At 43.9% G+C, this 17,413-nt stretch overlaps 1 protein-coding gene and 1 long non-coding RNA gene across 2 annotated transcripts in view; one reads left to right on the plus strand and one right to left on the minus strand.

Annotated features, from left to right (window-relative positions):
• LOC135093345 (zinc finger protein 628-like) overlaps window positions 1-15,298 on the plus strand; it is a 31,113-nt gene extending 15,815 nt beyond the window's left edge. Inside the window, exons 2-3 of the mRNA XM_063992557.1 lie at window positions 11,640-14,303; window positions 14,823-15,298. Coding sequence (XP_063848627.1) covers window positions 11,640-14,303; window positions 14,823-15,170 — 3,012 coding nt within the window. The 3' untranslated portion in view covers window positions 15,171-15,298. The remainder of the gene's footprint in view (window positions 1-11,639; window positions 14,304-14,822) is intronic.
• LOC135093355 (uncharacterized) overlaps window positions 895-17,413 on the minus strand; it is a 90,096-nt gene continuing 73,577 nt past the window's right edge. Inside the window, exon 3 of the long non-coding RNA XR_010263323.1 lies at window positions 895-1,361. This is a non-coding gene — a long non-coding RNA (uncharacterized LOC135093355). The remainder of the gene's footprint in view (window positions 1,362-17,413) is intronic.

The following is a 17,413-nucleotide window of genomic DNA, read 5'->3' on the forward strand; positions in this document are numbered from 1 at the left end:
CTGCATGACGCACTCAACCTTGACAACACTAGGATCTAATATAAATAACAGGAGAATGCTGCTAACCCACACGAGAGAAAAATCTTTACTTTTACCACTACTTGAAAAGCGTGAGGAGTGTCCTTGGCTGCGCTCCCTTACAAGGCGCAGAATGAAAACAGTTCGTCATGTTGCGAAAGTCAGAGTCATGCTTGCTTCCCCCATATTGTTAAGCTGTCCGCATTTTTCTTCCTTCTCGTTTTATTTTTTTCTTGTATAATTCAGTCATCACTTTCACACAAGGAAATCTGATAAGTTATTCGCTCTCCTACCGAATCACTTTCCCTTTTTCCGGGTTCTTAACTGCTAACATAAGATACCCATGTTATTCATAATTCAACCATTGCTTAAAAATAAATAAATAAATAAATAAAAATAAATAAATAAATAAAAATAAACAAAATTAATAAAAACAAGATAAAAAAAGGTCTCAAAGTGATTCACTTTAGAAATTAGTAACATTTTCATTTATCTTTATTCTCTTCATCAATATCATATCATGTGATCTCCGACAATTAATCGATCTTTTAATTATCTGTACCATCACGTGCCTATATTACATGATTGAATCATTACGCTACCACAAAAGAATTCGTGTATTAGCCACTCTCTAACATAATCATGTATTTTCCTATACGATCTCTATTGATTTTTTTTTCTTTCTTCAATTCAACGATAAAGAAAAAAAGTTTACTCGCGTTGTGACTAAATCCTTAATTTTTAACGTTCTTAATTTCATAGGCTATTCACATGCCACATACTTTAATCATCAATTTCAAACACACACACACACACACACACACACAAAAAAAAAAAAAAAAAAAAAAAAAAACAACAACTTTATTTTCTCGTATTTTCACTAAATCCCCTTTCCTCCTTTATCTTCTTAATAAATACATTTCCTAACTGTAAGGAAAGTGATGGAGAGAGGAAGAATGGCACAAAAGGACTGAATCACCTGGTGGATACGTTTCTGAGAGAGTTTAACATGGATAAGGAAAAAAGGATAAACGACATAGCAACATATCCTTTTCTTCTTTCGTTCCCAAAAATCTTTCCAAGTGAAGGGCAAGCGATATGAGGAGGAACGGAGCAAGGATGGTGTACAGTATAGTGCTCGAGGAATCTGTGTGGGAATTTTACGTGGAAGAAGGAAAAAGGTAAGGGCCGCATTGTTCCACTTATGGTGCTGTTTTTGCAGGGGTTGCACCTCAAGACCTCTCTCGACCCGAGCCGCCCCACCTTTGTCTCGCGGTGTGAGTCTCATGACTTGGCGGGCGCAAGATGACGGGGTGAGGCTTATTACACCTCATTACTTGGTACTGTGGAGAGAGAGAGAGAGAGAGAGAGAGAGAGAGAGAGAGAGAGAGAGAGAGAGAGAGAGAGAGAGAGAGAGAGAGAGAGAGAGAGAGAGAGTAAATTATGACGACGACGTAATGATGGTATGTACAAAGGAATACGAAGCAGGAAACACATTTACCAGAAGACTTGTTGGCATATGAGGAGAGTATCTGCTGACCTTCACCAAATATCACCAACGCAAACATGACAATAACAACCAAAGAAATCACGCAAAAAAAAAAAAAATAAAATAAATAAATAAATAAAAAAAATAAATAAATAAAAAAAAAAAGAAAATAATAAATAAAATAAATAAAATAAATAAATAAACAATAAAAAAAACTGGAAACATTACGCACCATACAAATATAATGAATTGTAATTGTATCAATGTGAGTAACTGGAGTTTTCATAACAAGAGAAGCTTTAAGACTATGAGCGACAACGGAGGAACACTATGCAGTAAGACATAAGGACTATAGCTTAGAAACGTCACAAAGGAAAACAAATAAAGAACAAACAGCAATGTGACTGTGGCTCCTTAACGAGGCTCTTTGTGATAAGCTGTTTAATAATAAGACAACAGATTTAGGGTAGTTTAGATGAGAGTTTTGCCCATCCACTCCCCTACTCCTCATATCGCTCGTTGAAACCCCTTCACTTCATCCTCTTAATTAAGCCTTTCACCGCTACAGTAGTCCTTTCTTAACATTCAGAACACTAAAAAATATTTGCATGGACACACAGAGAAAGGAGAGAATGGAAGATTCATCTCGCCTTGCCTAGGGTACAGAACTAAGTACTAAAAAAAAAAAAAAGTATAAAATGTAGAAAAACTTGCAGGTGATTATGAGAAATACCGTGTAGCAAGGGCTGATCTTTCCGGCAGGTGCAAACAGCGTGGTTTTTGTGTACTTTTTTCTACACTCATTCCCGGCGACTTATAAGGCTGAGTGTAGGTCGCCGGCCGGTGACACAGATGCCCCCCATACCGGCCACCACTCAAGGTCACTCAGTCTTACACTCGTAGCTCCACACGGAAATACCTTTGGTTTATAATTTTTCTCAGCCAGGGGAGTGACGAAAGACGTACTAGGCCGTGATGGTTTTCCCCAGTGCCTGAAAGACGATGTGGTCGTTCCCGCGTTCGCTTCGCCTTTCTGTGCTATTAGTCTTTCTTGTTGTACGTATTAGTAACTATGTATTTTCACTGTTGTGTTACTTGGTGGTACTTTATGCTTTACCTGTACCCTGTGTTGTTATCTTCATGTAGCTTTTGTTTCTATTCATGTGACACTAAGCTGTATGATTTTCGTCTTACGTGCAAAGGAGGCTAGACATCGGATGAAAAAAGGCGCACCTAATTGTTGCTCATATAAAATTTAATAGAAAAGTGTTCATATCTGGCCGGCCAGCATACTTCAAGAAGGTGTGTTGATCTCTCTCGGTACGGTCTAAGTCACAGGGGGGTGGGAAAGCAGAATGAGGCAGAGAGTTCCAAGGTTTGTGTTGCTGTTTTCAAAACATCTCTCCACTACATTCGGTCTTTCTGTTCTCGTCGTCATGCCATTTGTTCCATCTTCAACTTTGTCGAGTGCTCATCTTAACTTCTCATTCGTCGTAACAAGTCTCTTACATCCTTTACATTTACTACAGCTTGATTTACTTTTTTTTTTTTTTTTTTTCATCCTCATCCTATTAGCTCTTTTGTGATCCATTTCTGTCAAGGGAACACTAAAGAAGAACAAACAACAGCACATCTATTGACCCTAATAACGCTATTTGTGATAAGCAATATTATGTGATCCAAAATAAGAGTTGCAAAATGGTTAAGGAGAAGGTTTGGCTTGTGGCCCATCACCTTGTAATTCTCTATCTAACTTTCTATTACCTCTTCTATGTTAAATATTGCACTGTTTGCGTTTTCCTTTGGATGCTGTCAGTTAATATTCTTTTTCTTTCTTTTTGTTTTCCTTCTTGTCAATCTTGTATGATTTTTTATTCAGTTTTATCGTGTTTGCATGTTCACTTCCTGCTTGTCATTGCAACTGTTATCTATCCTTTACGTTTGTCTTCCTTTTTCATTTGGTCTCGTCGGTTCCCTTGCATTTATTGTGTCTAGACTCGTGCCTTTTCACCATGTTTCTGTCACGTCACCATTCCAACAATCCATTTTACGCGTTAGCTCTTTACTTGTTCCACAACTGCATTTCTCTTCAGTTTTTATTGGCTTAGTTCGGTTGCGCTTACTTTCTATAAACCAGTAGCTCAACTCATTAGAAATTCCATACCAACACTTATTAAATTCCCGTCGCGTTGTTTTCTTCTGCGCACTTTGCAACATTTCGTCTGGTCCAGCGCCCTTTTCCTTCATAGCCTCCTCAAAGTCCTCAGTTCTTTCCTCCTCTTTTAAGCCTCGTTCCTATGTATCGCCATTCTTCTCAAGGACATAACACCAATCAGCATCTCATCTAACTCTTTTCTTTTCCTCAATTCCCACAAAATAACAAGCACACAGTATTCTTCCTCAATTGTATACTTCCTTCATTGCAGCACACACACACACACACACACACACACACACACACACACACACACACACACACACACACACACACACTCTTATACGTTCTGTGTAAATGAAATGTGATTAAATTACCTGTGACATGAGCAGAGAGAGAGAGAGAGAGAGAGAGAGAGAGAGAGAGAGAGAGAGAGAGAGAGAGAGAGAGAGAGAGAGAGAGAGAGAGGAGGGGGGAGGGGGCTGACGGTGGCATGAGAAAGAGAGGGAGAAAGGCAAAGCTTCATTCCCGTCACAAGCGCCTCGTTCACTCCATTGTATTCCGATCGACGTAATGAAGGTGTTAGTATTCAGGACTTGCGTTCCTATTCGTGAATTTGCAATGCGCCATAAATTCTGATCCGTCGTGTGTGTGTGTGTGTGTGTGTGTGTGTGTGTGTGTGTGTGTGTGTGTGTGTGTGTCAATAACAAGCAGGCGCATGGCCCTTCCCTTCCCTGTTCACGTATCCTTGAGGGGGACGAGACACGCTTGAGACGGGCAAAGAGAAAGGTGTAAGGAGACTCCGTAGTTGATGAGGAGGTCCAGGGAAGCGTTACGGTGGTGGTGGTGGTGGTGGTGGTGGTAATGGTGGTGGTGGAGAAAGTGGCGTGGTAATGGGAATAGCGGGTAGCGGGGTGGGCCTCCGTACCTGGTTTTGGTTCACTGGGAACTTTCCTCAATTTTTTTTCTGAAAAGCGCGGTGAGCACCCGAGTGTGTGATGAGTGAATGAAGGGATGATGGAATATGATTATATGCCTCTTAGAGTCAACCGGATACTGGTCCTCCTTGAGTTTCGTAGTTCTTACTTGTCTTGTGGAAACAGAGCAGAGTGTTAAAAAAAAAAAAAAAGTTTTGTTCTCTCGTTAGGTCTACTTTCTTTTTTTTTTTTTCAAGCATCAGTAACTGTTAGTCGGATTCTGAAACAAAAATATTTTTCCCCACTATGGTGCAATATTTTTTGTTCAAGTATGACAAGAATTATGAAAACACCCTTGTAAATCCCACTATTTATCACTGAGGCCTACTGAGAGTTCTCGAGATATGGCGCCGAGACGCTTAGTAATGTCATATATCTGTTGCAGATTCACTGACTGGATTTAAATAATGTATTCTTTTCCCTCATGATGTTTTCTTCATATGGCTCCAGTCTTGCATTCACAGCCATAACCCTTTGACAGAGTGACTTGTTACTTCATATGAATATGTGTAGACAATTACACTAAGCAACAACGGGCATAAAAAGATTTGAACTATTCGTTCCTTTGCTATCAGTGGTATCTTTCAAAATTATAATTATGACCACAGTACCTCATTAAAATCAAGGAAAAGCCAAACCAATCAATGAGTTTAGATTTTCTTTGTATCTTCCATAAGACTAATTTTAAAACGGATCACAGGCTGTTGCTCATTTTCAGTCACTTGTTGGTATCGGCAGCAAAATTATGAGTGTACCTTATTACTCTATGTTATTTTGTGGTGATTAAACAAAAATATATAGTTCTGAGTGAAATGAGTATATTTTTTCATTGCAGCGTCAAAACTTTTCGCTCTAGATTGGTATGGATTGCGATTTCAACTCTTTCAATGTTCCAGAATTACCGTTCCCAACAATGTGATTTTTTTCCACTTCATTTCTTCTTTTCCGTCCATTTATATTTCGTTCTTTCTTTTCCAACCATTCATATTTAAGCCCCTTAACTATTTTAATTTCGTTTGTCACCTCATGACCTCTACGGAGGAAGAGATCAAGCTGTTAGGGATGAGAGCAACTGCTACGGCAATAAGAGTATTCAGTGTCGTGCTTCAAGCCTTAGGACACAGTTACCTATCATTCTTTACTCATTTACTCTTGCAGGACTTCCGCAGACCACCGCTTGGGACCACTGCTGTAGCTCTAGCACGTTTTCACACTCTGTCCCTTAGTACTGAAAAAAATATAATCATTGTGTATTCAGTCAGATATCCATATAGTTATGCACAATTCACTTTCAATGGCACGTAACAAATCCTTTAATCTTTCTCTTCTCCATATGTTCACCACTTCCGCATGTAGTAAAGTAAATAGCACTGCTTTGTAAGGGAATCGTCAAATTCTCGCCACTATACAAACACGCAGGTTTTTCCTTCTCTTCCTTACACATTTTCCTCAATACAAAATTAAAGGTAAATAATCCTGCACAGTAACACCACAAATGAACTTCAGTAACTACTATAAATCAGACAAGTTTCCTTTTTCTTCCTCTCCTTTACTTCTTTTCCTTCACCTAAGAAATCAAATTACATCGTTTGGGGTAAACCACCAAATCTTTGTATTATAAATCATCAAGCTTCCTTTATCTCTCTCCTCGTTTATTATTTTTCCTTATTATTTTTCTCCATGCTTAAAGCCCAGTGGCTCCCAACCTTTTTTTTAACTCCATGTACCCTTCCGGGAACTTTAGAGAAATTCGTGTGCCCTCACGCCTGCGACAAAAAAAAAAGAAAAAAGTTCCACGTTTTTCTATAGTTTAAGGCTGGAAATACATAAATACAAGTATTGAGTCTGTATTTCAAACATATAAAATAGCTACTCGGTCCTAAATAATTATTACATAGTTACTAAACATATAATAAAACAAAATCCCACATGAAACCCGTGAGGCGCAAGTTGTGTTTGAGTGTAATACAGTACACTAATATAGTGCATAAATTTCTAGTATTTTGATCTCTGCTTAAATAATTTTTTTACACGACACACAATTTTCTTCCTGAAACATTTTTTCCTATTGTGCGCTCTCATACACACTAGCCATGTCCGGCACCCCTCCATGTCCCCAGTATTTCCAAGTACCCTCTGAAAAAAATTCAATGCATCCAGATTGACTGCGGATGCACTAAACTCTACGTAAGAACACTGCCTCCTCATGATCTTACAGGAGAACTAAGGGCGTTGTCAATTATAGCGTCGAGGAGCAGGAGGGGAGGAAGAAGGAGAAGGAGGCAGTGGGAGAAGGGTGGGAGGAAAGGAGGGGAGGGGGGGGGACCAGATGGTGGGACAGTAACGAAGTCAGTAACTTATTCGTAAGTAACGGTAACAACGTTCTCTCTCTCTCTCTCTCTCTCTCTCTCTCTCTTTCTCTTTCTCTCTTCTCTCTTCTCTCTTCTCTCTCTCTCTTTCTCTTTCTCTTTCTCTTTCTCTCTCTCTCTCTCTCTTTCTCTTTCTCTTTCTCTTTCTCTTTCTCTTTCTCTCTCTCTCTCTCTCTCTCTCTCTCTCTCTCTCTCTCTCTCTCTCTCTCTCTCTCTCTTTCAAGCATTACATTACAAAGCTAGGTAGACACACACACACACACACACACACACACACACACACACACACACACACACACACACACACACACACACACACACACACACAAACTGATGAATATCTGAAAAAAAAAAGAAGAGACAAGAGAGAAGAATTATCTGGTATTATTAGCGTGAAAATCCATCAAGACGTTTTCTTTCTCACGACTTGGGAGTTCTAGCGAGGAAAGCGCCAAATCATTCCTAGTAATATTATTAACGGATTAAATATCCCTATTTTTATGTGCTTCAGTTGACCAGAGGCATTTTTTATTTCCGTTATTTATTTATTTATTTTTCTATTTGAGACTACAACTGTGTAAATAATAAATTAGCGGTAAAAACGTGTCATAATTCTCGTAAAAAAAAAAAAAAATCAAAATCAAGACCGCGACGTTTGGCGAGAACAGTTAGTTATTATTCTATTGTACCGCTAAGAGTCCGTAAATGCAGTGAGGCAACGCGCCATTATTTCTCGGTAATGTGCTGGTGAGTACTGCGAGTTATAATGAAATTGAGAATTACTGTTCCTGAAGGTCCAGTGCTGGACAGAAGATTGGGACACAGGTTTTCAAAATATTAGCGTTTGGTAGGGCACATTTAGAGCAACACACACACACACACACACACACACACACACACACACACACACATACCGAACAGATATTTACTGACCACATAGATGCATCCGTGGAATCTATTCATGTGTAGTAAAATAAAATATTCGAAAAATGTATACATTAACATTGAGACGAAAAAAAAAAAAAAATACAACAACTACTACTACTACTACTACTACTACCACCACCACCACCACCACTACTACTACTACTACTACTACTACTACTACTACTACTACTACTACTACTACTACTACTACTACCTTCTATGACAAAATCATCCGAATCAAAACACAAACACTAAAACAAGTATTTCGTAACACACACACACACACACACACACGTCTCTATAAAATTATGTCTGATCATTTAGAAAAGTGAAAACAAAGGAACACCACGTTAAATCGTCTTCTTTATCTTTGTCTCCTACTCTTCCTCCTCTCTGGACTCTTCCTTCTCTAGCATCAATCTCTCCTTTCTCCTCATCCTCCTCATGAAGTTCGTCTCTTTCCACTTGAGGGACAACTTATCTTTTTCTAACCTCCTGCCCTTATTTTTCGTGCTGCTTCTCGTCTCTCCTCTTCTTCCTCCTCCTCCACTTGATGACAGCAAAAGAGCAATTTATATCTTGTAGTCGCAGTATATAATTTCATTCATTCAATTTACGGTTCTTCAAAGTCAGTCATATTGCCATTAACAGCTGAACGCGTCGATCAAGTGCAAGGATGCCAAACTGAAATGAATAAACGCAAGGTGTGATAAATCATTGGCAATCTTCATCTTTCTTTACCAGGCTTCTTCCGGTTCCTCGCTATGACACCTATTAACCCGCTTGCGCTATCCCGAGGCGCCTCACACACCACTCATTCCTAGCAGGGGAGAAAAGGCACGAGAGCAATGTTACTTTGTGGCTGCCTGTGGTCCCCGTTACCGTGCGAGGAGGTGAGGGGTTGTCAATAGGGTGTGCTTGGGTGTCAAATGGAGTGGATGAACGAAGCAAGGTAACATTAAGAGTGAAACATTTTCGTCCATCACCACTGCTCGTGTGTGTGTGTGTGTGTGTGTGTGTGTGTGTGTGTGTGTGTGTGTGTGTGCGGAAATGGGAGCGTGGTGGCGGCGACTACTAGAAAAGGAGGGAAAGCGTGGATAATTATCGTTCCTGAAGGTAAATGTATTCATATTTCAGTGAAAACACGGCAATGATTATGTTGTTTGTTATCATAACGGTGTGTGTGTGTGTGTGTGTGTGTATGTGTGTGTGTGTGTGTGTGTGTGTGTGTGTGTGTGTGTGTGTGTGTGTGTGTGTGTGTGTGTGTGTGTAAAGGCTACTGATTACAAAAACTTTCTCATGGCGTACGAAAATAATTACATTAGCCAGTAACGGGATAAATGATTGTATTGTTAGTTCAGGTGAGCAATCTCTCTCTCTCTCTCTCTCTCTCTCTCTCTCTCTCTCTCTCTCTCTCTCTCTCTCTCTGACCACTGCAGCTAACTAATCACCAGCCAGTCCTCAGGGTCAGGTAGAGTGTTTCCTGCAGGTGTATAATTTACTTGGTTCCCACAAATAGTAGGAGTTTACTTGCAACTCGATACCTGGTGCATTCGTCTTGACGGACCGCATGGTAATGATTGTGGTTTCATGGCGGCGACGCTTGCTGCACCTTCCTCCTCCTCCTCCCCCCGCCTTCACCGCTGCTCATGTACTATAGTCTAGCATGGGAGGCGTTATATGTAGTAGTTAGTTCTCTTATAGTGTGCTGGGTGAGGTGACTGGTTGTGTTAGGGTGGCTGTTGTTGTTGTTGTTGTTAGCGGAGATGGTGGTGGTGGTGGTGGCGGCTATATTATTCTGTTGTTGTTGTTGTTGTTGTTGTTGTTGTTGTTGTTGTCAGTAGAAGTAGTAGTACCAGCAGCAGCAGCAGCAGCAGCAGCAGCAGCAGCAGTAGTAGTAGTAGTAGTAGTAGTAGTAGTAGTACTGTAGTAGTGGTAGTAATAGTAGTAGTAGTAGTAGTAACAGTAGTAGTAGTAGTAATAATAGTAGTAGTAGTAGCAGCAACAGTAGTAGTAGTACTGTAGTAGTAGTAGTAGTAGTAGTAGTAGTAGTAGTAGTAGTAGTAGTAGTAGTAGTAGTAGTAGTAGTAACAGTAGTAGTAGTAGTAGTAGTAGTAGTAGTAGTAGTAGTAGTAGTAGTAGTAGAAGTAGAAGTAGTAGTAGTAGTAGTAGTAATAGTAGTAGTAGTAGTAGTAGTAGTAGTAATAGCAACAACAGTAATAGTAGTGGTAGTAGTAGCAGCAGTAGTAGTAGTAGTAGTAGTAGTAGTAGTAGTAGTAGTAGTAGTAATGGTGGTGGCAGCAGTAGCAGCATTATCAGTAGTAGCAGTAGTGACAAAAGCCGTTGTATTAGTTGTAGCAGTAGTCGTACAATAGTATCTATGGTGGTGGTACTGGTTATAGTAACGGTAATGATGACAATGGTGGTGGAAAGCATAGTAGTAACGGCAGCAGCGGTCTTTGCTTGTTGTATAGTAGTGGGGGTGGAAATGATGGTGGTGGTGGTGTTTTCTATTAAAGATGAGAGCAGCAGCACTCGCAGCCAGGGTGCAATGAGTACTGAGAGGGTGCGTGGGAGGAGGAAGGAAATTATATAATACGAGTACAGGTGGAGGCAGTGGGGTTGCTGGTGTGAGGTGAGGGAAGGTGTGGGGCTGGACGTGGTGGTGATGATGTGATGATAATGTACAGTGGTGGCAGTGGTGATGGTGGTGATGGTGGTGATACAACAATCAACACTGCTCCGTAACGTTAAGTGCGGTCACCTATCAACCCCCCCGCAGTAACACCTGTGGCTTTGGGTTCGTACTCAAGTCAGTGCACCTGCCAGCGAGCCCCTCTGGCGCAGCCCTCGCCAGGCACGCCCCTAGCCACGCCTCAGGCACGTGGGTAATATGCATGTAAGTCACTGACGTAGTAAAGCTGCTGTATGTAGTCGCGGGTTCCATCACTCACTTTTCACGCGTTCTCATTACCAAGTGGTCTGCATGGGAAGGGAAGTGGTGTGTTTTGTAGCTTTATTGTATGGGTTGTTGGTACTTGTGTTTCCGTATATTGCGCCTCATCTTTTGATAGTAGTATCATAAGTAGTGTGTTATGAAGGTCTGTGTGCGCCAGCTGCTGTGCACACGTCAGATTCGAGTCGAGTGTTACGTATGTCATCCTCTTCGACTGTTTTCTTCCTTATTGGCGTTCTCTGTCTTTCCTAAGACAAAACATCTATTTCTTCCCCCAATAGTTCCTTCCCTTATCCTCTTTCTCCAAACGCTTACAAAGACAACTAAACATAAGAATTATATATTAGTGTTAAAGTTTCGTTTGGGGGAAGGCAGCACATCTTGCAGGAAGTGTAAGGGTCAAAATGAACCCAGCAACGCAGAGTTGGAGGGGAAGGAATCAAACTGGTTCTTATGTAAGTTTATGACTATAATCCCAAAATTACAGGAGATGTTATTCACCTCAAGGTTCCTGGAGCGTCAAGTACTTGAGGAAGGTCAGTGTCTGTTACACAACCACTTCCTGTGTTCATAACTCTGGATAGTAGTTTTCTGCAGCAGTTTCTCCGGTGGAGAAACAAAAGATGTGCGACCTGCGGGAATAGCGAGGGGATGGTGACAATTCAGCCCAGTGAGTATATGGGGCGGGGTTCGGGATGGGGCTGACAGGTGAGGGCTGTTCTCTCTACTTGGTCTGTTTTCTCTTCAGGTGCAGGCGGAGGCCAACGAGCTCAAATGCGACGTGTGCGGGAGGGAATTCGATCGTCGGTCCCGCCTCGACGCCCACTACAAGACCCACACAGGGGAGCGTCCCTTCTCGTGTCCCTTCTGTGGAAAATCTTTTGCCTCTAAGGGTAACTGCAACACCCACATGCGAGTTCACACCCGGGAACGCCCATATCAATGTCCACACTGTGAAAAGCGCTTTTCCCAACACGGACAACTGGTAATTCACATCAGACGACACACGGGCGAAAAACCCTACGTGTGTTCCCACTGTAACAAGGGATTCACTTGCTCAAAAGTGCTGAAAATCCACGTAAGAACTCACACAGGTGAGAAACCCTTTCAGTGCGAACACTGTCAGAAAGGATTCGCTGCTTACGCCAATCTCGTCGTTCACCGGCGAATCCATACACGGGAGCGGCCCTACGTGTGTCACCTGTGCGGCAGAGCCTTCGAGCACTCGGGAAACCTGAGTCGCCACGTTCGTGTACACCGCGCGGAAAGCGGCGTCAGATGCATTCCCTGCGGCCAAGTGTTCCCTTGCGACAAAGACCTCATCACACACACGGGCCAGCATCACCCCAACGAACACACGCGTGATGAGGACGTTGACGTAGAGAGTCCTGTGGCTCCTGTGGTCACTACTATCAACATGCAAGACCTTGAGCCGTTCCAGCCGCCCTCAGCACCACAGCCAGAGCCGCCGCAACACACTGAGTCGCAGTTCACGGTCCTCACTCCTCTGGCACCCCCTGCTGTCCCTATTCCAGTAACACAGGTAGAGAGCATCCACACCTCCATGCCACAGCCGCTACCGCCAGAGGAAGGCCCCGCGGACACGAGTATCACCGTAAGTGACTGTGAGGACTCTGGTCTGGAGTCTGGCGGCAGTGTGGGATATGCTACTTCCCCTGACCAAGCCTATGATCGCCCCACGCACCAGTCACCCGAAGCCAACAAGGCGGAGGAACAGGTGGCTAAGTCCTCAGAACCCAAGATTTCGACAAACTCGACAAATTCCAAGTCTGCCACGGTGCCTCGGGATGGCGGAGTGGCAACAACCTTCCCTCCCGAGGCACCAACACCTGCCCCGACCTTCAGAATGCCGCCCAAGAAGCAGCAATACCCAGGAGCTCGCTCTCCTCTCAGTGTGTTGCGGACAGCACTATCTTCCCAGACGCCCCAGCCACAGGACGCCGCCACCCCAGCCACCCCAACCACGGGCCACCACCTCACCATCCTCACACCCCCGACAGTCACCCTCCCGTCGGAGATGGCTCTCATGCCAGAGGCCAACGGACCCAACTCCCCTCACCTTAACCTGCACCAGCTTTCCCTCAACCACCAGCCTGGCGCTGCACTCACCCCGGTGTGTCTTGGGGCGGACCCATATTCTCGCCTGCAGCCACACCACCCGGGAGGCGAGGCTCACCCTGAGGAGACTCACAGGGACTCTGTGTACAGAGCTTCGCTGCCCGCACAATACTCATCCTCCGGCGGTGACGTAAACCCTCTCGATCTCTCCCAGCCGCTCTTCAGCCACAGAAGTCTCGGTCCGGCGGAAACAACGCCATTAAACCTTTCTCAGAGGCTCGCGGGAGGATCTGGCGTGCCTGCTGAGTCATGCGTCGTGAGTTACAGCGAGTCCCACCCATCCACCTCCACTCCTCACCTGCTGGTTCCCGCCCCCATATATCCACTTCCACCAAGCCTTCCTTCGCCTCCCATGCAAAGAACGAATGTACTCAGAAGAAAGTCTGAAGATCTTGCTCACGCAGATTCCAAGAAAAACAAGACGCGAAAAATGGCTCCTCCGCCACTGATTCCCATACACGCCTCGGAGGAGTCTTCCAGCACCACTCCCGCATCCTCCGCCCAGTCTCTACCTCCCCCGCCACCCCCGCCTCCACTGCCCCCACCACACTCACCACAGTCCACTCAACAACAGCAGCAACAACAACAACAACAACAACAGCAGCAGCAGCAGCAGCAGCAGCAGCAGCAGCAGCAGCAGCAGCAACAGCAACAGCAGCAGCAGCAACAACAACAACAGCAACAACAACAACAGCAACAACAGCAACAACAGCAACAACAGCAACAGCAGCAGCAGCAGCAACAACAACAACACCAACAACAACCAAAGCAACAACCTCCACCACCACACCTGTATCCACCATCCACGATTTCTGCTACTCCCCACACCTACCCCCTTCCTCCTCACCACCCCGGGCCTCATCTGCCGCTGCCCTACCCGCCCATCTCCCTAGTGCCCACCATCGCTCTCACCAGGACGGTCTCCAGCACCCAGCCACACGCCCCAGCCTCCTGCCATTCCATGCCACTCCACGCCGCGGCTCCTCCACTGCCGCGATCCAAAGTGGAGGACGTGGAGGTTATTGTGGATGACGATATTCCCAGCGAAAAGTTCCTACCGTGTCCCCAGAAGACGAAGATGGGCGTGGGCGTGGGCGTGCCGCCGTCACCCCTGGATAGCATCAGGGAAAACATCCAGAGGTCTTTGTTTTCCCTCATGCCGGGGGAACACGAGGCTGACGCCTTCAAGAGGAAAGTGGAGACAGCCTTGGTGGCGCTGGTGGGCGAGGTGCCCATGAAGCAGCTCGGCTACCCCGAGAAGACAGCGGAACAGGTAAGACTGAACACCGTGACACATTATTTTGGCAGCAAAAGGATTAGCAAGTTCTTTTTTTATGGTAATCCCTTAATTGTTAATACCGTGGCGTGAGTCATTGAATACATCCTTTTCTGTAATCCGGCCACCGCGGTGGTGAAATTCTGGTGCCAGTATAACACCTGTGGGCAGAAATGAAACTGCTGCTGCGCCATTCTGCACTGGGGGAAAATAATGCTAAAATGAGGCAATGTTCTACTTTTTATCTTATTTTCCCACACACAGTTTGCTAGCAGTAGCTTGTAAGTCAGCAGGTATCCTCATAACAGACCAACAAGCCTCATGGGAAATGTTCTCCTAGTGTTTTCATGCATTTACACATCAATAAACTTAAGCTGAAGTGGATCTAACCAACGAGTGAGCAAAGACTGAGTGAATGGCTGTGAAGCGTGAGTGCTGTGGCCTTGTGGTAAGTATAGTGCGGGGGCCTTGTGGTAAGTAGCGGAAGCTGATCCTTCTCTCTCCCTCGTGTTGCAGGTTCTGATCACTATCCTGGACATGGCGAGGAAGAGCCCGTGTGCCGACGTGCGGGTGGACGAGCTGCAGCGCCTCAAGGTCAACATGCGTAAGTTCCTGGAGTATGGCTTTCCTTCCGCCAGCAGCTGGGAGGAGCTGGGCTGGAGCGGCCGGTCCATAGACGCCATCATCGACAACATCATCTCGTGGATCAGCCGCAAAAAGCACGGTGAACTGAGGGCGTGTGGGGGACGACTACTGGAGGAGGGGGCGACGAAAATGCTTGTAGGGGCAGGCACAGGGGCGGGGATGGCGGGGGCCGACAGCGAGGACATTAAGGTAAACGGCACCCCTCTGAAGGCGTCCTAGCGGTGGCACTCTGGCCTGATGGCACCATGCTAGGGGGCGAGGGGCAGTGCCAGCAGTCCTTGCTTATGTCGCGTTGTGTACAAATATTTATCTTATTTATTTGTTTATATGAAATACATGAGTGAAAACCTTAATGCATTTTTATCTTTCCTGCCTTCAAGACTTAAGGTATTTTTCACAAGCAGGATGGCAGAAAAAAAAATTCAACTGAATTCCTGTGGAAGTATTGATTTCACTTGAGTGTCCATAAAAAAAAAAATACTGAGCCAGAAAGAAACTACATAAAAAAAATAAGTAAATAAAAAAAATTGGGGTCTTTCAAAATTATTCTTTCAATATTTTATCAAGCTTGAGGAGAAGCCATAGCAACTAAAGGGCTAACAGAAGGAATCCCTGGCAAACGTTCCCGTGGTCACAGTCGATCAGCGGCTGTCAGACACGCCGGCGAGGAAGTATGGCGACCACCGACACGCCGTAAAGCCGGTACACCACCTGGCCGCACTGACACCCGCCAGACAAACCAGAGAGAGAGAGAGAGAGAGAGAGAGAGAGAGAGAGTTTATAACTTTCCTGTACTATAGTAGAACAATTATAACAATTAACTTAATTTCACGCAACACGGTGGAACTTTCTCCGGCAAAACTGGCGCCCGAGGATCTATGCATCTCCCTGTTGCTGGAGACACACAGGTGAGTCAGTGCCGCCGCAACTCTTGTCACCTTTCAGGCTCAACTTAGACACCTTGTTTTCTCACCATGATCATCTGTCAAAAGTAATGGGGTTTTCACTTTTTTCCCACACTAATGAAGCAAAATCCTTGTTGATCTGTCACTATAATCATGTGCACGAGAACACTTTTCTTAAAACCCAAACATCTTTCACTACAGTTTGCCGACAGCAGTGAGGATAAGACGCTGAAATGTTTGAGGATACGGATCCCAAACTCTCAGCAAGGAATGGCTTCGTTTTGCAAGGGGCATCACACCTCAGCAGACCCTAATATCCTTACTTGGCCATCTGATTTTAATACACTGATCTATACTAATTATCGTATCGGAGGAAAACTAATCTTAACACACAAGAGGAGCAGGAAGGTGTGATGCACGGCTAGCGCTGCCTGTAGGGGAGGATGTAAGCGCTGACTGGTATGGTGGCGTGCCGCATGTATCATAGCGTGGCTGGAGGCGAAGTCGATCCGTGATTTCTTATGCAAGTTAGGTTAAGTGCACGTTTCGGAAGCGCTACAAGTTGCCGCCACTTTACTTCCTCTCCCCAGCGGAACCCAATAAATCAGCCGTGGCAGGCGGAAGTTTGGCGCTGGGAACCATATGTTTACCTCCCGCAAGGTTGAGGGAACCAGAGACCGAGGAGGAAAATTACTAACCAAGTGGATATAAAAAATAAGTAAATGAAAATAAGAACGCCGCGTAAATGAAGCACGACACGGGCAACGTGAGTGAAAGTTGAACTGTTTTGCTGCTCTCTGACATTTTCATGTAATTTACGTAAAACGGATATTCGGAAATTATCTAAGAATCTATCTTTGATAATTATTAATTGATATTTACATTTATATAGTTAACAAAATAACTAATATTAACTCACTACTTTAGTAAATAAAGTGGCTGATAGACATCGCGCAGATACTTGTTCTTTTTTCTTATATTATATACATAATCAAATACTTTGTTTTCTGTTTATCTTTTTGGCGTCATGTATTGCAACAGTGGGGAAGAAAGACATCATTGAATAAATAGACTAGTTAGCGTCAGAAGCACGGACATGGTTATTGAGAGGAATAAGCGAATCAACAGTTCACACACATGTGGGTATACATAGCCATCTGCTAAAGAAGGTAGTGACTGAAGCACCCTGAGGGAAGCTGATAAGCACTGCTCGTCGCCACCACACACACGTCCACGAGGGGAAGACAACCACTACCTTCTCACCTCTGAAGTATCCACGGAGAAACTTTATGGTGGACAGGTTCCTCTAGCAGAAACAAGGAAAACAATATTCAGACTTCAACGCAGGAAAAGGAAACACCTCCATTTATTTCCTTTCGCCACGGCCTATCAAAAAAGAAAGAAAAAAAAAATACAGTGAGCGGTTTCTATTTCTCAATTACCAAAATAAATAGATAAAAAAAAAAAAAAAAAAACATATATATATATATATATATATATATATATATATATATATATATATATATATATATATATATATATATATATATATATATA

Source organism: Scylla paramamosain, chromosome 42, assembly GCF_035594125.1.
Source record: "Scylla paramamosain isolate STU-SP2022 chromosome 42, ASM3559412v1, whole genome shotgun sequence".
Taxonomy (NCBI): Eukaryota; Metazoa; Arthropoda; class Malacostraca; order Decapoda; family Portunidae; genus Scylla; species Scylla paramamosain.